This window comes from Piliocolobus tephrosceles, chromosome 20 (genome assembly GCF_002776525.5).
Source record: "Piliocolobus tephrosceles isolate RC106 chromosome 20, ASM277652v3, whole genome shotgun sequence".
Lineage (NCBI taxonomy): Eukaryota > Metazoa > Chordata > Mammalia > Primates > Cercopithecidae > Piliocolobus > Piliocolobus tephrosceles.
Window position 1 is genome coordinate 21,328,435 of NC_045453.1, and position 19,257 is coordinate 21,347,691.

General features: G+C 52.3%; 1 protein-coding gene across 2 annotated transcripts in view; it reads right to left on the bottom strand.

Annotated features, from left to right (window-relative positions):
• Positions 1 to 19,257, bottom strand: part of PREX1 (phosphatidylinositol-3,4,5-trisphosphate dependent Rac exchange factor 1) — a 204,436-nt gene that overhangs the window by 14,018 nt on the left and 171,161 nt on the right. For both annotated transcript variants that reach the window (XM_023197325.3, XM_023197326.2), the window contains exons 19-31: positions 17,780 to 17,865; positions 15,860 to 15,996; positions 15,082 to 15,202; positions 13,880 to 14,067; positions 13,377 to 13,538; positions 12,480 to 12,690; positions 11,790 to 12,066; positions 8,264 to 8,470; positions 6,834 to 6,922; positions 4,796 to 4,878; positions 4,557 to 4,647; positions 2,048 to 2,176; positions 65 to 106 (exon numbers count right to left, since the gene is read on the bottom strand). In XM_023197325.3, coding sequence (XP_023053093.1) covers positions 65 to 106; positions 2,048 to 2,176; positions 4,557 to 4,647; positions 4,796 to 4,878; positions 6,834 to 6,922; positions 8,264 to 8,470; positions 11,790 to 12,066; positions 12,480 to 12,690; positions 13,377 to 13,538; positions 13,880 to 14,067; positions 15,082 to 15,202; positions 15,860 to 15,996; positions 17,780 to 17,865 — 1,823 coding nt within the window. The remainder of the gene's footprint in view (positions 1 to 64; positions 107 to 2,047; positions 2,177 to 4,556; positions 4,648 to 4,795; positions 4,879 to 6,833; positions 6,923 to 8,263; positions 8,471 to 11,789; positions 12,067 to 12,479; positions 12,691 to 13,376; positions 13,539 to 13,879; positions 14,068 to 15,081; positions 15,203 to 15,859; positions 15,997 to 17,779; positions 17,866 to 19,257) is intronic.

Sequence of the window (19,257 nt, forward strand, 5' to 3'; positions counted from 1 at the left end):
GATGGTCAGCTTTGGGTGGTGGAGGAGGCCGGGCATGTGCCCCACACACCTTTAAAGCCCTCACCTGTGCACTTCAGCAAGGCCAGGAGCAGCTGGTTCTTCCCATCTGGAAGGAGAAGGGAGAGAAAAACGGGGACAGGCTGGGACGGGGCAGCAACAGGTGAGGGCAGGACCCAGACCCTCCCCATGGCACCTCCCAAGGTGCTCTGACCCTTCACAGGAAAGCCCTGGCACCCAAGGCTGTGCTCAAGGAGGTTTTATAGATTGTTAGGTGAACGCCAGGAACCCCTGACCTCGGGCAGTAGAACCCCAACCATAAGGCCCATCTGTACATGCAAGCTGCGGACACAGGGGGAACCAGCCCCTTTAACCCCTGGGCCACAGCCCCTGCCCCACAGCTTGTTCACATAAGTATGGGCACACTCACATGTACAACCTACGTACACACGTATCCAGACATACACTCACACATCAACACACAACCAAGTGCATGCCACACACAGACACATAGACTCATACACAGACTCACATATGTACGCACAGGCACCCACACAAGCACACACAGCAGACACCCAAGTGCACACCACACACGTGCACTCACATGCAGACTCACATACATACGTACACACACAGGTACACGTGCATCCACACAGACACACAAACAACAGATGCACAAGTGCACACATAAGACACAGACACACGCTCCTAATAGCCTCACATACATATTCTCATTCTACATGGGTACGGTCTGTCCTGCAAAAGAAAGTTCATTTCTTCCAGGCCGAACATCCTGGTCTCTTTTCCTCAAAAGATGCTCCTTGGCCCAGAAAGGGCTTAGAAAGATGTGGAAGGGCTTTGGATTTGGTTTCTAGGGAGGACTGCAGGACTCAGGGCTGGGCAGGGTAAGAACGAGAGCAGCTGCGGTGGTGCGTGCTTGTCAGGACTAACCATGTCAGACACCAGGGCAGGACTCACCACGCCAGGCAGCCAGGCCAGGACTCACCACGCCAGGCAGCCAGGGCACTGAGGACATGACCTGTGCTGACTCACTTAATCCTCCCGACCACACGGGAGGGAGGTGGCGCTGTGGGCACATTTGACACAGGAAGGAGCTAAGGCCAGAGGCTTCAAGGAACTCGCCATGATCGCACAGCCAGTAAGTGGGTGAGCTGGGATTCAAGCCCTGGTGGTCTGGACCCAGAATCGATGCTCTTCACCAGTTACACTTTTGGAGAACAGGACAGATCAGAAGCAGCAGAGACTCCAACTCAGAGGCTGCTGTTCCCCGGGGGAACAGCCCAGAGTCTAATCTCCCACCGTCCTGGTCAAACATATCCCTCGTTCTCATCCTTCTAACCCAGGAGTCTCAGACACAAAAGCCAGCAAGGGCCAGGCAGGTGACATAAGATGCGTGGAGCAGACGCCAAGCCACAGGGAGCGGTGGAGACTGGGGTGCACTGGAAAGCACCTTGGCCCCACGTACAGAGAGCGGCCACCACTCCTCTCCATCAAGGTAGAATGGGAGACTGGGCCTGGAATCACCAGATCTTCTGGTTATTCAAGAGTAGCCGGAAATCCAAGTTTTTATGTGAGAACCTCTGTCAAGCTGGCAGCAGAGTCACAGTTTTTGCTGCTGCAGCATCAAAACCTATCTGTGGGCCCGAATCTGGTCAGTGGGCTACCAGCCTGTGTCCCTCCTACCCTGGTAATAACAGGAACACACACATCCACTGTTTTGGAAGCTGAAAAAGACCAGGTTCAGCCTTTTCAGCCTCCAAAATCAGGGCTTTGTTTAGTTTGGTTTTGTTTCTGTTTTTTGTTTTGGTAGAGACAGGGTCTATGTTGCCCAGGCTGGTCTCAAACTCCTGGGCTCAAGTCACGTCCTGCCCAGGGCAGGACACTCAGCTGACAGATAGCATCACTTCTCTTGTCCTCTCCCTGGGCATGGAGAAACAGGGGTCGCAGAGCTGGATCCATTCTTGATTCTCTCGTTCCACACCAAAGGCCACGGCCCCCCCACCATGATGCACCCTCCCTGCCCACCGACCTTCCACGTATCTCTGAATGTTGTCCACCAGGGTCTTGATGGAGTTGGGGAGGTTCCAGGGGTCCTCCTGGATGCTGATCTGGATCAGGCTCCGGCCACGGATTGTACACTCTTCTTTCTGTTTAAACTCTGGGGCAGGAAAGTGGCATGAGGGCCAGGGAAGGGACGGAAGTAGCTTTGGAGAATGGTGGCACAAAGGCCTATGTCCCATCACAGATCCCAGAGCTCATAATCCTAGATCAAGGGAGCTGGCAGGACTCCTGGGCATTATCTGGTCCACAGAGGGTAAGTGTGCTACTATGTTATGGTACCACACCCATGGCAGACATCACTCATCAATCTCAGCACTCCTTCCTGCTCTCTGAGACCAGGATTCCCCACAGCTACCTCCAATCCAGTGCAGACCTCACAAATCAATCATGGCTTTCCTTTCGTCTAAACCTGGATGTTGTAGCCACAGAAGGATTCTCAGGAACTACCTCCTCACAGCCACAACCAATTGAGACGGCACATGAGTTCTAACCCTTTCCCTACACAGAGGAGGAAGCTCACATACAGAGTGGGAAAGTGACATGCCTTAAGTCACACAACTGGGCAGTTACAGCGCTGGGACTTGCCTCTGGCCCCACCATTCAGACGCCAGGAAGACAAAGGCCTCTTTCCTCCCACAAGGTCCCAGTTTCTGAGATATTTGTGGGTTTGCTGTTTCTGCTTTCTGAGGTCCATCCCTGAAAGCTGATCCTGAGAAAGCAGAACGTGCAGCTGAGCTGGGGAGCCCCAAGTCCTCACCACTTTCCCACCCTTTCTTGGTGGCAAGAAAGGATGCCCATCTGCATTTCTATCTCCTACAATCTCACTGGGAGCTCCTTGAGGTCAGGGCAGTATCAAATTCATCTCAGGGTCTCCAGTGCCCACAACTGGCACAAGCTGGTTCTGGGAAATTATTTACTGGATGTACAGAAGCATGAATAGACAGGTAGATGGGTGAATGGATGGGTAGAAGGGTGAAAGAGTGGGCACATGGATGGAAGGAGGGAAGGATGGATGGATGGACAGACAAGCGGATGGATGGATGGATGGATGGATGGATGGATGGATGGATGGATGGATAGGTGGGGTGGATGGATGGGTGGGTGGGTGGATGGTTGGATGGGTGGGTGGGTGGACAGATGGTGAATGGGTAGTTGGGCGGATGGGTGGGTGGGTGGGTGGGTGGATGGATGGATGGACAGATGGTGAATGGGTAGTTGGGTGGATGGGTGGGTGGGTGGATGGATAGATGGATGGGTGGGGGGGTGGGTGGATGGATGGATAGATGGTGAGTGGGTAGCTGGGTGGATGGATGGATGGATCAATGGGTGGATGGGTGGATGAGTGGGTGAACGGATGGATGGATGGCTAGATGATGAACGGATGAGTGGATGGATGGATGGGTGGGTGGGTGGAGGGATGGATGGCTGGATGGATCGATTGATGGTGGGAGGGTAGATGGCTGGATGGATGGATAGTATGTTGGGTGGATGAGTAGGGTGGGTAGGTGGGTAAATGGGAGGAAAGGTAGGTGGGAGAACATACGAAATTTCAATCCTTTTCTCTCAATCATTTCAAGAAGAAAGTCTCAATTTGGTGCTGGTAAGCCCTTAACACTTCTTTAATTCACAAATCCCTCTCTTAAATGAAGAACAAGGAGCCCTTGGCAGGCAACAGTGCCTAACTGCAGTGTAATGATATTTTGTTGCTGTTGTTCGCATTTAATTTATCATTATGGTTTATCACAAATTTTTGGCATATTATACTGGCTTTTCATATATAGGTTGTTCAATAAGGTCCTTTCAAAATTAAGAGCAATACTTTTTGAAAAGTGACGTCAATAATAAGAAAAAAATGAGTATGGTTTAAAAGACATGAAGGAAGACTGGGCACAGTGGCTCACGCCTGGAATCCCAGCACTTTGGGAGGCCAAGGCAGCAGGATCACTTGATACCAGGAGTTCAAAACCAGCCTTGGCTACAGGGCAAAACCATGCCTCTACAAAAATAAAATACAATAATAAAAAATAAAAAATTAGCCAGGAGAAGTGGTGTGCACCTGTAGTCCCAGCTACTTAGGATAGGAGGCTGACTTGTGAGGAAAACTTGAGCCTGGGAGGTCAACGCTGCAGTGAGCTGTGATCACACTATTGCACTCCAGCGTGAGTGACAGAGTGAGACCCTTTCTCCAAAAAACAAGACGGAAAGGAAGGGAACAGAACGGAAAGGAAAGGAAAGGAAAGAAAACCAAAAGAAAAAGGAAAAGAACCATTCTTGGCTCAGAGTCTACAAAAACAGGCCACGGGCTGGATGTGCCCCAAGGGCTAAAATCACTGTCCCCTGGATGATCCCCACAGTCGTTCAGCAGTAGAGGGGCAGAGCTGAGCATAAGCCCAGGCATCCCCCCCCCCCCCCCCACCCCCCGTCTAACACCCTTCCCCATCGCAGGCTGTCTCCTTGGATGCTGGCTATCCCCTCACCTTGTAAGCTGTGGTTCATGGGGAAATGCCTGGTTTCTTCAAAAGCCCGGCTCATGACTGGTCCCTTGAGGAGAGCATTGATGGAGTCCACCTGGGTGGCAAGAAGCCCCGGGTTGGTTTGGGCCCCATGGCCCTGCACATTGCAGACGTCTGGGACCCACAGCCCCCGGGTCACGGGCCCTCCCCAGGTGTGACAGGAGGAACCCAAAGTTGCACCAGGAGTGGGGCAAAGTTCCTACCTGGTTAAAGAGGTGCTCCAGGCAGCCATGAAGCTTGTCCTGCTTGTCAGATGGGATTCGCATGTCACAGGGCAGCTCATCTCCTTGGCAGGAGGTAGAAGTAACAGCCATCAGTCATTCCTGCCCCACCTCACACCATCCCCAGCACTTTCCCAAGAAGGGGATACAGCTACAGAACTCCAAACCCACAGGGGATCTGGAGTCTGAAGACCAGGTCCTGGCTGTGAGCCACAGGGAAAATCGCCTGACCTCTCTGAGCCTCAGTTTCTTCATCTGCAAAATGGACAACAGGCACTAACTAACGCATGACAAGATTGTGAAGCACTGCTGCTTTTTGTAAAGCACTGATTGTAAAGCACTGTTTCCATTCTGCAAATGAGGGACTGAGGAACAGACAGAAGGAACTGGATGCCACGTATCCTGATTCCTTGCCTAGTTGGTTCAGTTACATCAGCTGTCACACCCAACTCCTTCCTAGAGGCTCCTGGGGCCAGTTTGTGCAGCTGACTGTCTTAGGTGATGAAATACGTATCTAAAGTTCAGCAATTTCTTCCATTGTACTTGAGCTTCTTTTTCTTCTGGCCATTGAAGTATAATTAAAATTAAATTGTTATGCACAGACTATCTCTGAAAGGACACGCAAGACTGCAGTGACAATGAGAACAGCAGTGACAGCCTGAGAACCAAGGGTTTTGGGGGAGACTTGTCACCGTGCACCCTCTGGGGCCTTCTGAATTATGCACCATGTGGATACACAACCCAACTTGCAAAATGAACTGCTTTGTAGTCTGAAGTAAACAAGACTAAAATAAAAAGCAATTTCAGGCTTTCAGTAATGCCTTTAATCCCAGCAATTTGGGAGGCCGGGGCAGGCAGATCACAAGGTTAAGAGATCGAGACCATCCTGGCCAATATGGTGAAACCCCATCTCTACTAAAAATATAAAAATTATCTGAATGTGGTGGCAGGCAACTGCGGTCCCAGCTACTCAGGAGGCTGAGGCAGGAGAATCGCTTGAACCCGGGAGGCAGAGGTTGCAGTGAGCTGAGATTGTGCCCTTGCACTTCCAGCCTGGCGACAGAGTGAGACTCTGTCTCAAAAAAATAAAGATTTTTAAAAAAGTTGTAAGTACAGTATGATCTAATTTATAAAATATTGTCTATGTCTGTCTGTCCATCCATCCACCCACCTGTCCATCCATGCATTCACAGGCCCCACCAATGAGCTCCAAATGCTAGTGAGGGTCATTTCCGGGGGAGATGATGAGACTCTCATTCATTTTTATGGACTTCTTTTTGTTGTTTCTTTGTTTGCTTGTTTCTTGAGATGGAGTCTCACTCTGCCACCCAGGCTGGAGTGCAGTGGCGCGATCACAGCCCACTGCAACCTCCCTCTCCCAGGTTCAAGTGATTCTCCTGCCTCAGCCTCCTGAATAGCTGGCATTACAGGCGTGCACCACCACACCCAGTTAATTTTTGTATTTTTAGTAGAGACGGGGTTTCACCATGTTGGCCAGGCTGGTCTCAAACTCCTGACCTCAAATGATCCACCAGCCTCGGCCTCCCAAAGCGCTGGGATTAGAGGCGTGAGCCACCGCGCCCGGGCTTAGGTACTTCTTTGAACTGCTCCATGTCGTTTGGATTTTTGGTTTGCACACGTATCATTTTTACATAAACCATGAGGTCACCCTGTTTAGTTGTCAGCTCACTCATCACAACACTTATCACACATGAAGCATACAGAATTGCACCATGCATGCCTCTATTTGCTCCATCTCCATGACATTCACGGAGAACATCAGCTCCAAGAGGGCTGAGATGTTTGTTTCATTCACTGTTGCATTCCCAGCGCCTGGCACATAACACAGGCTCAAGAAATACTTGCTGAATGAGTGAATGGAAGGAAGTCAAGTACAGGACCACGCAAATAAAATACAAAACAACATAACGCAGGGGAAAGTATAATAAAATAAACTAAAACTAAATCTCATGGGGAGGAACCTCTCTCCCTGAGCACGGGCCGCTGCCGCTCCACTCACCAGACCCCATCTCGTCGCTGCCCAGGTAGGAGCTGTTACTTCTTACGCTGGTGTAGGACAGGACCGAGTCCCGATTGCTGTTACACTCGCTGCAAAGGGGCCCAGAGAAGGGGCTGAGTCACCTGAGCTCAGGCCATCTGATCCTGGCACCCGAAACCCACTTCCTACACTGTAGACGAAATCCCTGGGCCCTCAGGTGGGCACACAGCCCAGAGGGGGCATCGAGCACCGGTCCCGGGGCCCAAAGGCAGGGAAGGCCAGCCTGGTGGTTTTCCTTGCCTGAGGGCTGGGAAACGTTTCTAGGCTCTAGCACAGAAACACAGAAATAGGAGAAGGATGGTGAATCCTTTCCACTCAGGTGTCACTCTGTCCAGTGTCCCCAAGGGACGGCCTTGCCCTGAGACACCTGCCCATTCCACATGGCTCTGTCTTCCGTCTCCCCAGCCCCCAGCCTGGCTGGAAACCTCATGAGGACACGGACTGGATCGGATTCGCTACGGCCCAGGAACTCGGAAGGTGTGGGAGATTAAAACTCACGATCCTGACATTTTTTCCTTCACCTTTTTGAAAATTAAAGGAAAAACTGGAGGACCCAAAAATGTAAGAATGAAATCCCAGAGAGACGGCGAAATCTGAGACTATGGACATGAGGGTCTGAGGACACACAGTGCCACAGCAGCCAGAGCGTCTCGCTCTACAGACACCAGGCGAGCCAGAAACGGGGGGTCAGGCAGATCCCTTGACGACCGAAAGAACATTCACACTGGGAGAACTGGGGGGAAGGTCTGTCTTCTCAAACTGTATCAGTTCTGATTTTTGCTCACTGAAGCACCCTTCTAAGATTCCACTGGAACCACCGCGGGCAAATGTGAGGTCACCGTTCACTGGGACCACAGTGTCTGTTTATCTGTAGGAAGGAATTAAACTGACCCATTATATGGCTTCCTACAGGAATCTGAGTTTTAGTCTATTTAACCCACTAATTAGGACCTCACTGATCTTGTTATAATTAACCAGTAGAAAATTTAGATCTTCTCAGGTTAGGAGGGGAAAGACCTGCGTTCTTCCCCCTTGGACCAAATAAACATAAATAGTGTTTGTTTCAGAAACCACATGTCTTACACTGAGTTTTCAAACACACCACGGAATCTTGCCCTTGAGCCTGACAACATCGTGTCAGCATGTGTGGGGTGACACCGAGGCAGAACAGATGGGTCCACAGAGGGCAGATCCTAAAATGTCAGCTTTGTGACTGGGGAGCCTAAGTGGGTTTTTGGGGCTCAGATAATCCCCCAGAACCACGCTATGAGCAACAGCACCCTGAGCCCACTGCACCCTGGGAAGTGTCCACTGACGCTGCCACGGGTCCGTGGCCTCACCTCTCTGTGGCCATCCCCATCTAACCCCAGCCCCCCGACAGTGACACCCACCTGTAGGAGTCGCGGTAACTCATGGTGTCGTGGCCTGAGTCCTCCTGGTCCTCCTCAGCCACCTTGAAGCACACCTTCTTGATGCCCCCATGGTCACTCCTGTCCATCTCGCTCTCTTCACTGACCAGGGGCAGGGAGGAGGCCTCCTCAGCCAAGGACGCATCACAGGACCCACCCGAGGTGGGCTCTGTGATGGTGGACAGCAGCCTACGGGAGCAAAGACCTTGAAGTCAAAGATACAGGCATGGCCCTTTGTGTCACTTTCCTGAAAATCCCACCAGCAGCTGCAGGTGTGAGCACTGGCCCTCCTGTTGGGGGTGGGAGACCTGCAAGTTCTTTCACAGCCAAGCTACACAAGGCTCTCCCAGAACGTGGGCCAGGAAGCTTTTGCTGTAGAGACCCTGGGAGCAAATCCTTCCAGCTCGATAGGCTGCACGGTCTCATGACAACCACTCAACCTGCTGTTGCAGTGGGAAAGACCTGAACAGTGTGGAAGCAAATAGGCATGGCTGTGTTCCAATGACACCTTGTTTAAAAATGAAAACAACTGGCTGGGCGCGGTGGCTCACGCCTGTAATCCCAGCACTTTGGGAGGCCGAGGCGGGCTGATCACCTGAGGTCAGGAGTTTGAGACCAGTCTGGTCAACATGGCGAAACGCCGTCTCTACTAAAAAACAAAAATTAGCTGGGTGTGGTGGTGGGATCACGCCTGTAATCCCAGCAACTCGGGAGGCTGAGGTAGGAGAATCACTTGAACCCAGGAAGCAGAGGTTCCAGTTAGCCAAGATTGCACCACAGGATTCCAGGCTGGGAGACAGAGCAAGACTCCATCTCAAAAAAAAAAACAAAACAAAAGAAAAGAAAACCACAAACTGAAGTCTAGACGGGGCCCCTGGGCCACAGTTCATCAATCCCCACTGTAGGGCGTGATGGTTAAGAGCACAGGTTTTGAAGTTAGCTAAACCCCCAGATTCAAATCCCAATATTGCCATTTCCTAGCTTAGAGACCTAAAGCAAATCATTTAAACTCTTGGAGACTCAGTTCCCTCATATGTAAAATGGGATCATATCAGCATCTATATCTTAGGCTTCGGTGACAATTAATTAAGGAAGCTAAAACGTGTAAACAGGCTAGGCCCAGTGGCTCACGCCTGTAATCCCAACACTTTGGGAGGCTGAGGCAGGAAGGTCTCTCTAGCCCAAGACTTCAATACCAGCTGTGAGACCGCCTCTCTGTAAGAAATACAAAAATTAGCCAGGCATGGTGGCATGTGCTTGTAGTCCTAGTTACTTCGGAAGTTGAGGCAGGAGGATCACTTGAGCCCAGGAGTTCGAGGCTGTGGTGAGATATGATCACACCATCACACTCTAGCCTGGGTGACAGCTGGATAAAGTACTCAGAACAGTGTCTCTGCTGGGCGTGGTGGCTCACATCTGTAATCCCAGCACTTCAGGAAGCCGAGGCAGGTAGATCCCGAGGTCAAGAGATCGAGACCATCCTGGCCAACATGGGGAAACCTCATCTCTACTAAAAATAGAACAACTAGCTGGGGGTGGTGGTGGGCGCCTGTAGTCCCAGCTACTCAGGAGGCTGAGGCAGGAGAATCGCTTGAACCCGGGAGACAGAGGTTGTAGTGAGCCGAGATCACACCACTGTACTCCAGCCTAGTGACAGAGCAAGACAACATCTCAAAAAAAAAAAAAAAAAAACAGTGTCTCGTGCCTTCTAAGTGAGCAGTGATCAGTAAGTCCTGGCTGGATGTAATCCCACCATGTCTCCACAAGGTCAGTAGCATGATTAGCCTCACTTGACAAACGAGGAAACCAAGGCTCAGAGAGGCTAAGTGACTTGCCTAAGTTTGCACAGTGGATAAGTAGCAGGGCCAGGATTTGAACCCAGCCCTCCTGGCTCCAGAGCCTACATTCTTTTTTCCCCTTATCATGGAACATTTCCATCATACACAAAAGTAGAGAGTATATGATGAACCCAGCTATCCAACAGGCAGCTTCAACAACAGCCACTCAGGGTCCACCTTGTTTCCTCCATTATCCCCATCACTTTTTATTTCCCTGGAGCATCTTGTTTTGTTCTGTTTTGTTTTGAGACAAGGTCTCACTCTTTCACCCACGTTGGAGTGCAGTGGCGCAATCATGGATCACTACAGCCTCGATCTCCTGGGCTCGAGTCATCCTGCCTCAGTACCCTGAGGAGCTGGGACAACAGGTGTATGCCACCACACCTGGCTAATTTTCGAATTTTTTTTAATAGAGATAGGGTTTCATTACGTTGCCCAGGCTGGTCTCAAACTCCTGGGCTTAAGCAATCCTTCCAACTCAGCTTCCCGAAGTGCTGAAATTACAGGCATGAGCCACCATGCCCAGCTCACTGGAGTATTTAAAACAAGTCCAAGATAGCATGTAATTCCCCCATACCTACTTCCACGGATGTCTCTAATACATACAGACTTCCTTTTAAACATGGGGTTCTCAACTGGGGGCAATTTTGCCCCCTAGGAAACCTTTAACTATGTCCAAAGACACTGCTACTTGTCTCAACTGAAGAGGAATTTTGCTACCAGTATCTCGTAGGTAGAGACCCCAGGTGCTGCTGAACATCCTCCGACGCCCAGGACAGCTCCCCAGCCAGGAATAATCCAGCCCCAACTGTCACCAGTGTCAAGGGTGAGAGACACTGTTTTACACAGGACCACACTGCTCGACTGTGCCTAAGAGAATGGAGGAGTCCTCAATACCATCGAGCACCCAGTCTGTGGACAAACATCGCTGATTGTCTCAAAATGCCTCCTCACGTGGACGAGCTAGAAACAGATCCCTAAGCAGGTTCAGACGCTGCATCTGGCAGGTCCGTCTCTTGAGTCTCTTTCATCTCTAACAGTTCCTCTTCCCCACACCTGCTTCCCCATCATTCGTTGAAGAAGCCAGGTCATTTGCCACATAGAATCACCCACCCTCCAGATTCGGCCGGATGCCTCCCCAAGGTGCCAATGAACCACCCTCTGCACCACATCCTAGAGCTGAGTAGGGAGACCTCGAGCCTCCACGAGATGACAACTCCGTATCTGTGGGCAAGAGCCTCATGGGCGGGGCTGCGTGTGTGTCCTGGTGTACTGCAGCAAACGGACGGCTTGTCCTCACTCTCTGTGATGTTAAAATTATAAAGATCCCCCCAGAATCTTTCAGCAGACAGTTTTAGCCTCGCTGACGAGTGCTGCCTATATCCATGGTATTTCATTAGAACCGTGGTTCTCAGTCAGGGATGATTTTCCCCACAGCGGGTATTTAGCAATGTCTGAAGACATTTTTGGTTGTCACAATCGGGGGAGGGGTGCTACTGACATCTAGTGGATAGATGACAAAGATACTGCTAAATAGTCTATATAATGTCCAGGACAGCAGTCCCCCTCCCACCACCCACTACAAAGAATGATGCTACCCACGTGTCAATAAGGCCAGGACTGAGAACACCTGCTCCCGCGTACTCCGGACACCCCCGGCCAGCGCTCACCTGTTGATCTGGGTGACGTACTGCTTCATCTCCTTCAGGGCTACATCCAGCTTGGTGAAGAGCTGCAGGTAGGCATCCTGGATCTCACGGTCCTCCTGCTTGAGCAGGAAGCTCAGGCCCCGGTCTTCCTGGCCAAGGGTCCCACTGGCTGGCCCGAAGCTGCCATCGTGGAGACCCTGGCCTTGGGGATCACCCTCTTCAGCAGGCAAGCACTTCCAGGAGGGGGCAGCCATGGTGGTGATGCAGTGCTGGGTGTAGGACATGGGGTTCAGGTGGCCTACAGTGGAGGAAGGGAGAGCTCACTGGAAAACAGCCCCCAGCATCCACGGGGCCTCTGGGCAGAACAATACAAACCCTTTTCAAGGATCCCAATGAAGGAGAAAAATTTCCCTTTTAAATACTCTTAATCCATTTGGTTACTTCAAGAAGAATGTTCCAGGCTGGTGCCAATATGCTCTTAACTACTGTGATCTTCTTGCTGCCTGCAGTGCAGACATGATGGCTGGTATCCCAGCAGACATTATCATTCACGAGGCATAAAGCCACAGATGCTGCCCCACAGAGAAGGTCATCCCTGACGACCATGGAGCCACCATTCCAGCCCTGGACAGCTGACCTCCAGACAAGTGTCTGTTTAAGTATCTGGAGTGCAACATCTGAACCCAGTTTCTAATAGACACACGCAGGTACCTTGCTCCGGGTCAAGGCCGATGAGGGAGGGTTTGCGTCCAAAGCGGATGCTGAAGGACCTGCCCACTGAGGGGGTGGTCTTCGGGTAGGACACTTCCATGAGGTTGATGTGGCAATTGGTGGGGCAGAAGTCCAGGCCACACAGCGGGTGGGGCTCCAGGGGGGCTTGTTTGAAGGGTGGGCTGACCCTGCTCTTCAGCTGGGCTGCAAACTGAGAAAGTGGAGGCCGTAAAGTCATGAGTCACAGGGCAGGATCTGGAAATAATGGCCCACACCCAGTACCCACTTTATCCTGGCCTAGGCCAGACGCCCCACAGTGGGACAAAATGCCAGTAGCTCCAAATGAGAAGGGGAACCCCTGGACCGTGTTTCATGGCTCCAGACCGCAGGGAAAGCCTGGAGGAACCCAAGGCCTCTGGGTGCCCACCTCACACATGGCTCCATTTTGGCTGCCCCTGAGCCATCCTTGAAGCATTGTGTCTGCCCCACCCTCAGTTCATGAGGTTCAGGGTCAACGTGCCCCTCCATCCCTATGGCGACTGGAACCGGGTGAGGCACGTGACCTAAGCCAAGCCAACAGAGCTCCCTCGGAGTTAATTTTTTCCTGGGCTCACTAAGGCTAGAGCTATCAAGGGCCAACGTGTCCCCACCACACGAGAAGGGCCTGCCTGAGAGTGAACCCAACACAAAGGAAAACGAAGCCAGGAGATGCAGAGAGGCCACGCTGCTATGATGTGGTAAGTTCACCTCCGTCCTTTTCAGTAATACACACCATACATTCTCCTGTTTGTTTCAGCTGAGTTGGGTTGGGCTTTGACATTTACAACCCATATATCCCAGGCTGAGAGGCTATGTCTGGGACCCGTGGTAGAGACCCCGGAGGGAGCAGGGAAGCACCTCCTGGTAGCAGGCAATCCTCTGGCCAATGCTCTCCAGCTTGGTGTCGCAGATGTTGCGGAACTCAAAGTGGGGCATGGTCACAATGGCGCTGCTCAGGGCCATGAGCCGCCCGCAGTTCTCCACGAAGACACTGTCATCAGCAGCAAAGGCTTCGAGGATCTGCAGAAATGTCAACAGCTACTGAGCACTCCCTGGGTGCTGGGCAGATCTTAAGTAGTTCACCCGCAGTGACTCCTGTACTACACGTAATACCCCCCAGGAAGTCAGGTCTGCTGCTGGCCCTTACTGCACAGGAGTAAACTGAGGCTAAAGGGACAAGCCACTCTCCACAGTCCCATGCTACCTAGTGGTAGGACAAGGACCAGAATTCAGGGCTCCAGGCTAAGCCTGAGGAAATGGGATTCAGGTGTCTCACCCAACTCCTTCTCCCAACCCCCTGATAAGAGACACTGGCTTCAATCCCCCAGGGTAGGGCAGGGCCAGGCAGTGCCCAAGGAGACCTTGGCAGTGAGGCCGAAGCAGCCGCGGGGCTCCACAATCTTCTCCAGCACGTGGCACCTGACGCCTGCCGTGCTCACGTACTCATACACCACGCCGTGTTCCAGGTGCACGTTGTCCACAGTCAGGCTGACCATGGGGCTGTCCTCACACAGGCTCAGCCGGGGACCCAGGGACAGCAGTGGGAAAGCTGGAAGCCAAAAGAGGTGACATCTGAGCAGAGATCAGAGGGAGGGAGGAGGGCAAGGCAAGGAGGATTCTGGAGGAAGCCTTCCAGGCAGTGGAAACAGCAAGTACAAAGGCCCCGAGGCAGGAGTACATTCAGCCAGAGTAGCCGGAGCAGAGAGGAGAGTGGGGAAGTGATGGAAGGTGTTGGAGAGCCAGTCTGGACAAGATCACACAAGCCATCGAAGGCCTGGCCCTGAAGATGGAGGGAGCCATCGGAAGGTTCTCTTCTCATCTGGGAGAATAGCCCCTGGGAGAAGAGTAAGTCAGGACAGGGAGAGCCGTGAGCAGGTCACTGCCACCGTCCTGGTAAGAAATAATGGTGGCTTGGTCCAGGCAGCTGAAACGAGCAAGGAAACGGATTCTCCCCCAGAACCCCAAGGAGGACCGCAGCCCTGTGGACACCTTGATTTCAGCCCAGTGGGACTCAGACTTCTGACCTCCAAAATTGTAAGTAGCAATTGTGTGTTGTTTAAGCTGCTAGGTTTGTGATACTTTGCTATAGCAGCCATCAGAAACTGACAGAACATCGCGGGCATCGCGACCGCGCGCAGTGGTGCACACCTGTAATCCCAGCATTTTGCAAGACCAAGGCAAGAAGATCACTTTAGCACAGGAGTTAGAGACCAGCCTGGGCAACATAGAGAGATCTCACCTCTAAAAAAAACTTCCAAAAATTAAAAAAATAGCCAAGTGTGGTGGGGCATGCCTGTGATCCCAGCTACTCGGGAGGCTGAGGTGGGAGGATCACTGGAACCTGAGCGGTCGGGGCTGCAGTGAGCTGTGGTCACACCACTACACTCCAGCCTGGGTGACAGAGCCAGACCCTGTCTCCAAAAAGAAAAAAAAAAAACAAAGCTGCTGGCATGGAGGTGGACTGGCTGGAGGAGAGGAGGTGAGGGGACACAGGAGAGGACCCAACCTCTCTGGAGTCTCAGTCCCTCTGGAAGCTCCCGTCACACCATGTCACGTCTGTTACCTGAGTCAGGCTGGCCTTCCTCCTGGGCCTGCTCGCCACTGGGGTCCTCACTGGCGGCCTCCTGGCTGGCTCGTGCTTCCTGGGCATCCTCATGGGTGTGGTATATCCACTGGTACAGGCCCTGTCGGAAGCCAGAGTAAGGGACAGCCATGGTGCCAGCAGGTAGGGAGGAGGGGATGGGGCCGAGGTGCAAACTGCCCCTGGTTTCCAGAGCTCTGGAAACTCACTGACCACCAGTCACACTCAGCCCTCACCGTGCACGGTCTATGCTCCCTATAGAGGCCAGGGGATGTGACAACGTGAAGCAGGGCCAAGTGCAGACGCATTGTCTCTCCTGTGTCCCCAGGGTCTACGAACGTGCCTGGTGCACAGCAGGTGCCCAAAACACACACACTGAGTGAGCCAGTGAATGAACCAGTGAGGGAATCTCGCCCTCCGCCAGAACCCTGACCCCCAACCGAATGGAGTACCCACTTTCCCCATCCACTTGATTACGTGCCCAACATGCCTATGCGGTGAGGAGAGAAGGTCTGGTCACACCCATTTCACAGCTGTGAAAACTGAGACCCCCAGGTCACATGGCTCAGCTCCTCTGGTTTGAGGAGGCAGCGGGAGCACAGAGTTCAGGCCCAGCTCCGCCCTGTTGGGTCAGCAGCCCCAGCCAACTCACAACCAGTGGCACATGCAGGTTCTTCTCCAGAGAAGAGAAGGCAGGCCTCAGCCGCCCACCCCCACCCAGCAGGACTGCCCTGATGGCCCCAGCTGCTGGTCGACTCACCAGGGCCTCTTCGCGCCGACTCCGGAACGCCTGGAAGTGATCCAGGACCTCAGGGGCACCGTCGTTCATCACGTTGCTGCCATTGACCTTCAGAATGCACTGACCAGCACAGAGCCCTGCAGCCATGGCCTCGGAGCCTAAGGGGAACAGGAGAGCATGAGGCTGGATGCCAGGCAAGGACAAGCAGCCCGCTGAACACTGTTCTCCCACAAGACACACTCAAAGACTCCACCTCCAGCCCTCCCACCCCAGAGTCGCCCTCTGACCCATTCCAGTGCAAAGAATGGACTGACACTCCCATTTTGCAGAAGAAAAAACTGAGGTTCAGAGAAGTAGTAGCTGGCCCAAGGTCACGCAGCAAGGCAAATGGGATCCAATTTGGGTCCGTTTCACTCTAGAGGCTCATCTCCTTTAAAGTCATGCAGCTGCCTTGTGCTGAGCCAGGATCGGCCCCATTTGGCAGATAGGGTGACGGGCTGAGAGAGGCAAAGCCATGCTCTCTCGGTCGAATGACCAGAAGCCAGGATTCAAACTAGGCCTACCGCACTCCAAGGGCAAGGTTTTTCAGCTATTCCACAATCCCCAAACTGTAGGTCTTGAACCCAGGGATTTTTCTAGTTCATGTGAAAGGTCTGGAAATGCAAACAAATGCCAAGCTTTGCCCAGACATGGGGCAATAACCAGGCCCGAATGGTGTGGTGGTGCCAAGTACAGCCCCTGGGGACTCGCATGGCTTCAAACCCTGGCTCTGCCATAGACCAACCCTGGAACCTTCAGCAACTACCTTCACTCTCTGGAGCTCGGCTTCCTCATCTGTGAAATGGGAACGCTCATAATTCCAACTCAGAAGGTCCTGGGGAGATCCGACGAGTTAATACATGCAGCGTTCAGCATCACGCCTGGCACTCAGTGAGTGCTCAAGAAATAGCACCTGTTTTATTCTTTTCACCTTCTTTGCCTATGAACACTTATTACCACCTATTATCAATATCTCTGCAGATGTTTTGAAGCAGGATTTCTCACCAAGGCACTGCTGACATTTTGGGTGAGATAATTCTGTGTGATTCTCGGGGCTGTCCTGTGCACTGCAGCATATTTAGCAGGATCCCTGGTCTACCCACTAACTGCCAGAAACACCCACTCCCCAGTTACGACAAACAAAAATGTCTCCAGACAGGGCCGATGTCCTCTGGAGAGGAGGCTAAGGTGCCCCAAGGTGAGAATCACTGCTTTAAGGACAAAATGAAAACCTACTTTAAAGTATTATCAAATTCTCAGTAGCCTTCTGTCATGGTATGCATTTTCTTAATGAAATACCTAGTAAACGCACAACTATGACCACACAAGTGAACAATGTATGTTTAAACTTTAAAAAGGGAGGCACTTAGATGCAGAAAAGTCTGAGGGCCCAGTATCGTAGACCTACTGGCTTCCATCTCCAAGACATAGTGACACCTTTAATAGCACACAAGGAATAGGCAATGCAGAAAGCAGAGGTCTTGAACTGCTGGCCTTTCGGCTGGATCTGGCCACAGAAGTATTGAGGTAGAGCTGCCAGATTTGCATTTCTGGCTTCTCTTAGAAAATCAGGTCTGGTGAGAGTGGGCTCCCATTCCAGTCTGGCAATAAGGAGCTCCAGCTGAAGAGCCACTGCTCCTTCCAGAGTGAACATGTATTTTTCGCCTTGCCATAGTCCCCACCACTCCCCACTGTCTTCCACTGGGATCACTACCCACCTGTAGCCTACCTGACCCCAAGAGACATTTGTGTTTGCAAGTCTTGGCATCAGGCAAAGAAAATAAGTGCTGATGGTACATTGTCTGGCAGAAGCCTAGAGTTCAGAAGGCTCTGAACTCCTGCCACACAGACAGACCGACCATCTCCTGCACCTTTCCCCTCTCTCCCTAGGCTCCCACTCACCTCTCCCCACAGCATAGACATACGGCGGGGCAGCTCCATGAATCTGGAAGCACAGTGTGTCCGGCTGGTCGGGGATTTTGATGATCCTGCACCAGGTAGAAGAGGCAGGGAAAAAGGCCATGAGGAAAACCGGCATCGCTCCCAATAATTCCGGGGCCGACCCATAGAGTGTCTGCCTTGGAAACACTGGGAAAATTCAGCCCAAAATAGTAGTAGCAACACAGGCTTTCCAGCTCCCAAATATGGAAAGAAATGTCAATCAGGCAGATTGACCAGGATCCTTGATTAAGCACAACCCACTGGCCTGCCCTTGGAGCTTCTGTCCTCGCACAGAAATTCCAGACCACCCTCCCACACCTTCTCCACTGTTCTCCTGTCCTAAGGCCCTTAGAGGTGAGACCACCACTCCAGCCAGTCAATAGCTAAAGATTTGCAGGTGGGAGGGTGTGAAATGACCTGGTGGTACATCACGGTGCTGACCCTAGAAAAACACCCACGCAAGTCCCCTAGGAAGGCAGGACTGGGCCATTCTGTGGGTCAATCCCCAAAGCAGAGAGGCAGCACCTACCAGGGAGGGCAGTGGGTGTCACTGGTCCTGGAGCATCAGTGCCCTGCCCACATCCCCGTCTAGGGCATGTCTCCAACCCTGTGCTGCACAATCGTCCCTCCCATTCCCCCTGCAGATAGATAAAGCCGAGCTGGGAGCCTGCTCTCAAACCCAGGTGTTTCCACAGCTTTAAGCAGACACAGTCCACCTTGGTGCTTTCTGCCACTTCCACATACCAACCCATCTATCAACCACATTTTCCCTAAGTCAGCTCGTCTTTTTACTCAAATAATTGTATTTAAAACTTTCCACGCCTCCTGACAAGAGAAGATCTGTCTTAAATAAAACGGAGAAGTGAAAAACCAGATGCATACTTTTTCAAAGAGAAAATGCTTTGCTTCCTGGTACCTGCCCCTAGCATGGCTCTGCTCCTCCTGCCCCTGCTGGTGCACTCTGCTGAGCCACCACCTCCTCAGCTCCCCCCAGTGCCACCTTTGCCCCTGACAATCTGAGCTCCACTTGCAGCCACAGGACTTCGATCAGAAGCTTCAAGTGACTCCCCATGGGTCCTTGCCAGGAGCCTCCAGGGCCTGGACCCCATTGCCCCACAGACCTCACTGCCTAGCCCTCCCTCTCACTCACTCACTGCTCCAGCCCCATCAGCTTCCTTCTGCTCCTCCAATGTGCCAGACACAGTGCCACTTCAGGGCCTCTGCCCTGGCTGCTTCCCCCGCCTGGAGCCCTGTTCATCCAGAAATCCCCTTGGCTCCTCCATGATCTGCTTCGGGTCTTCACCTCAACTCGCAGTGATGTCTCCCTGACGAACATCCCTCTGCACACTCTGGCCCCTTTCCCGGGTTTATAGAAACTTACCTGCGCCACGCTCACCAGCACAGGCTCAGAGTGTCTTACTTCTCTATCTGCACATCGT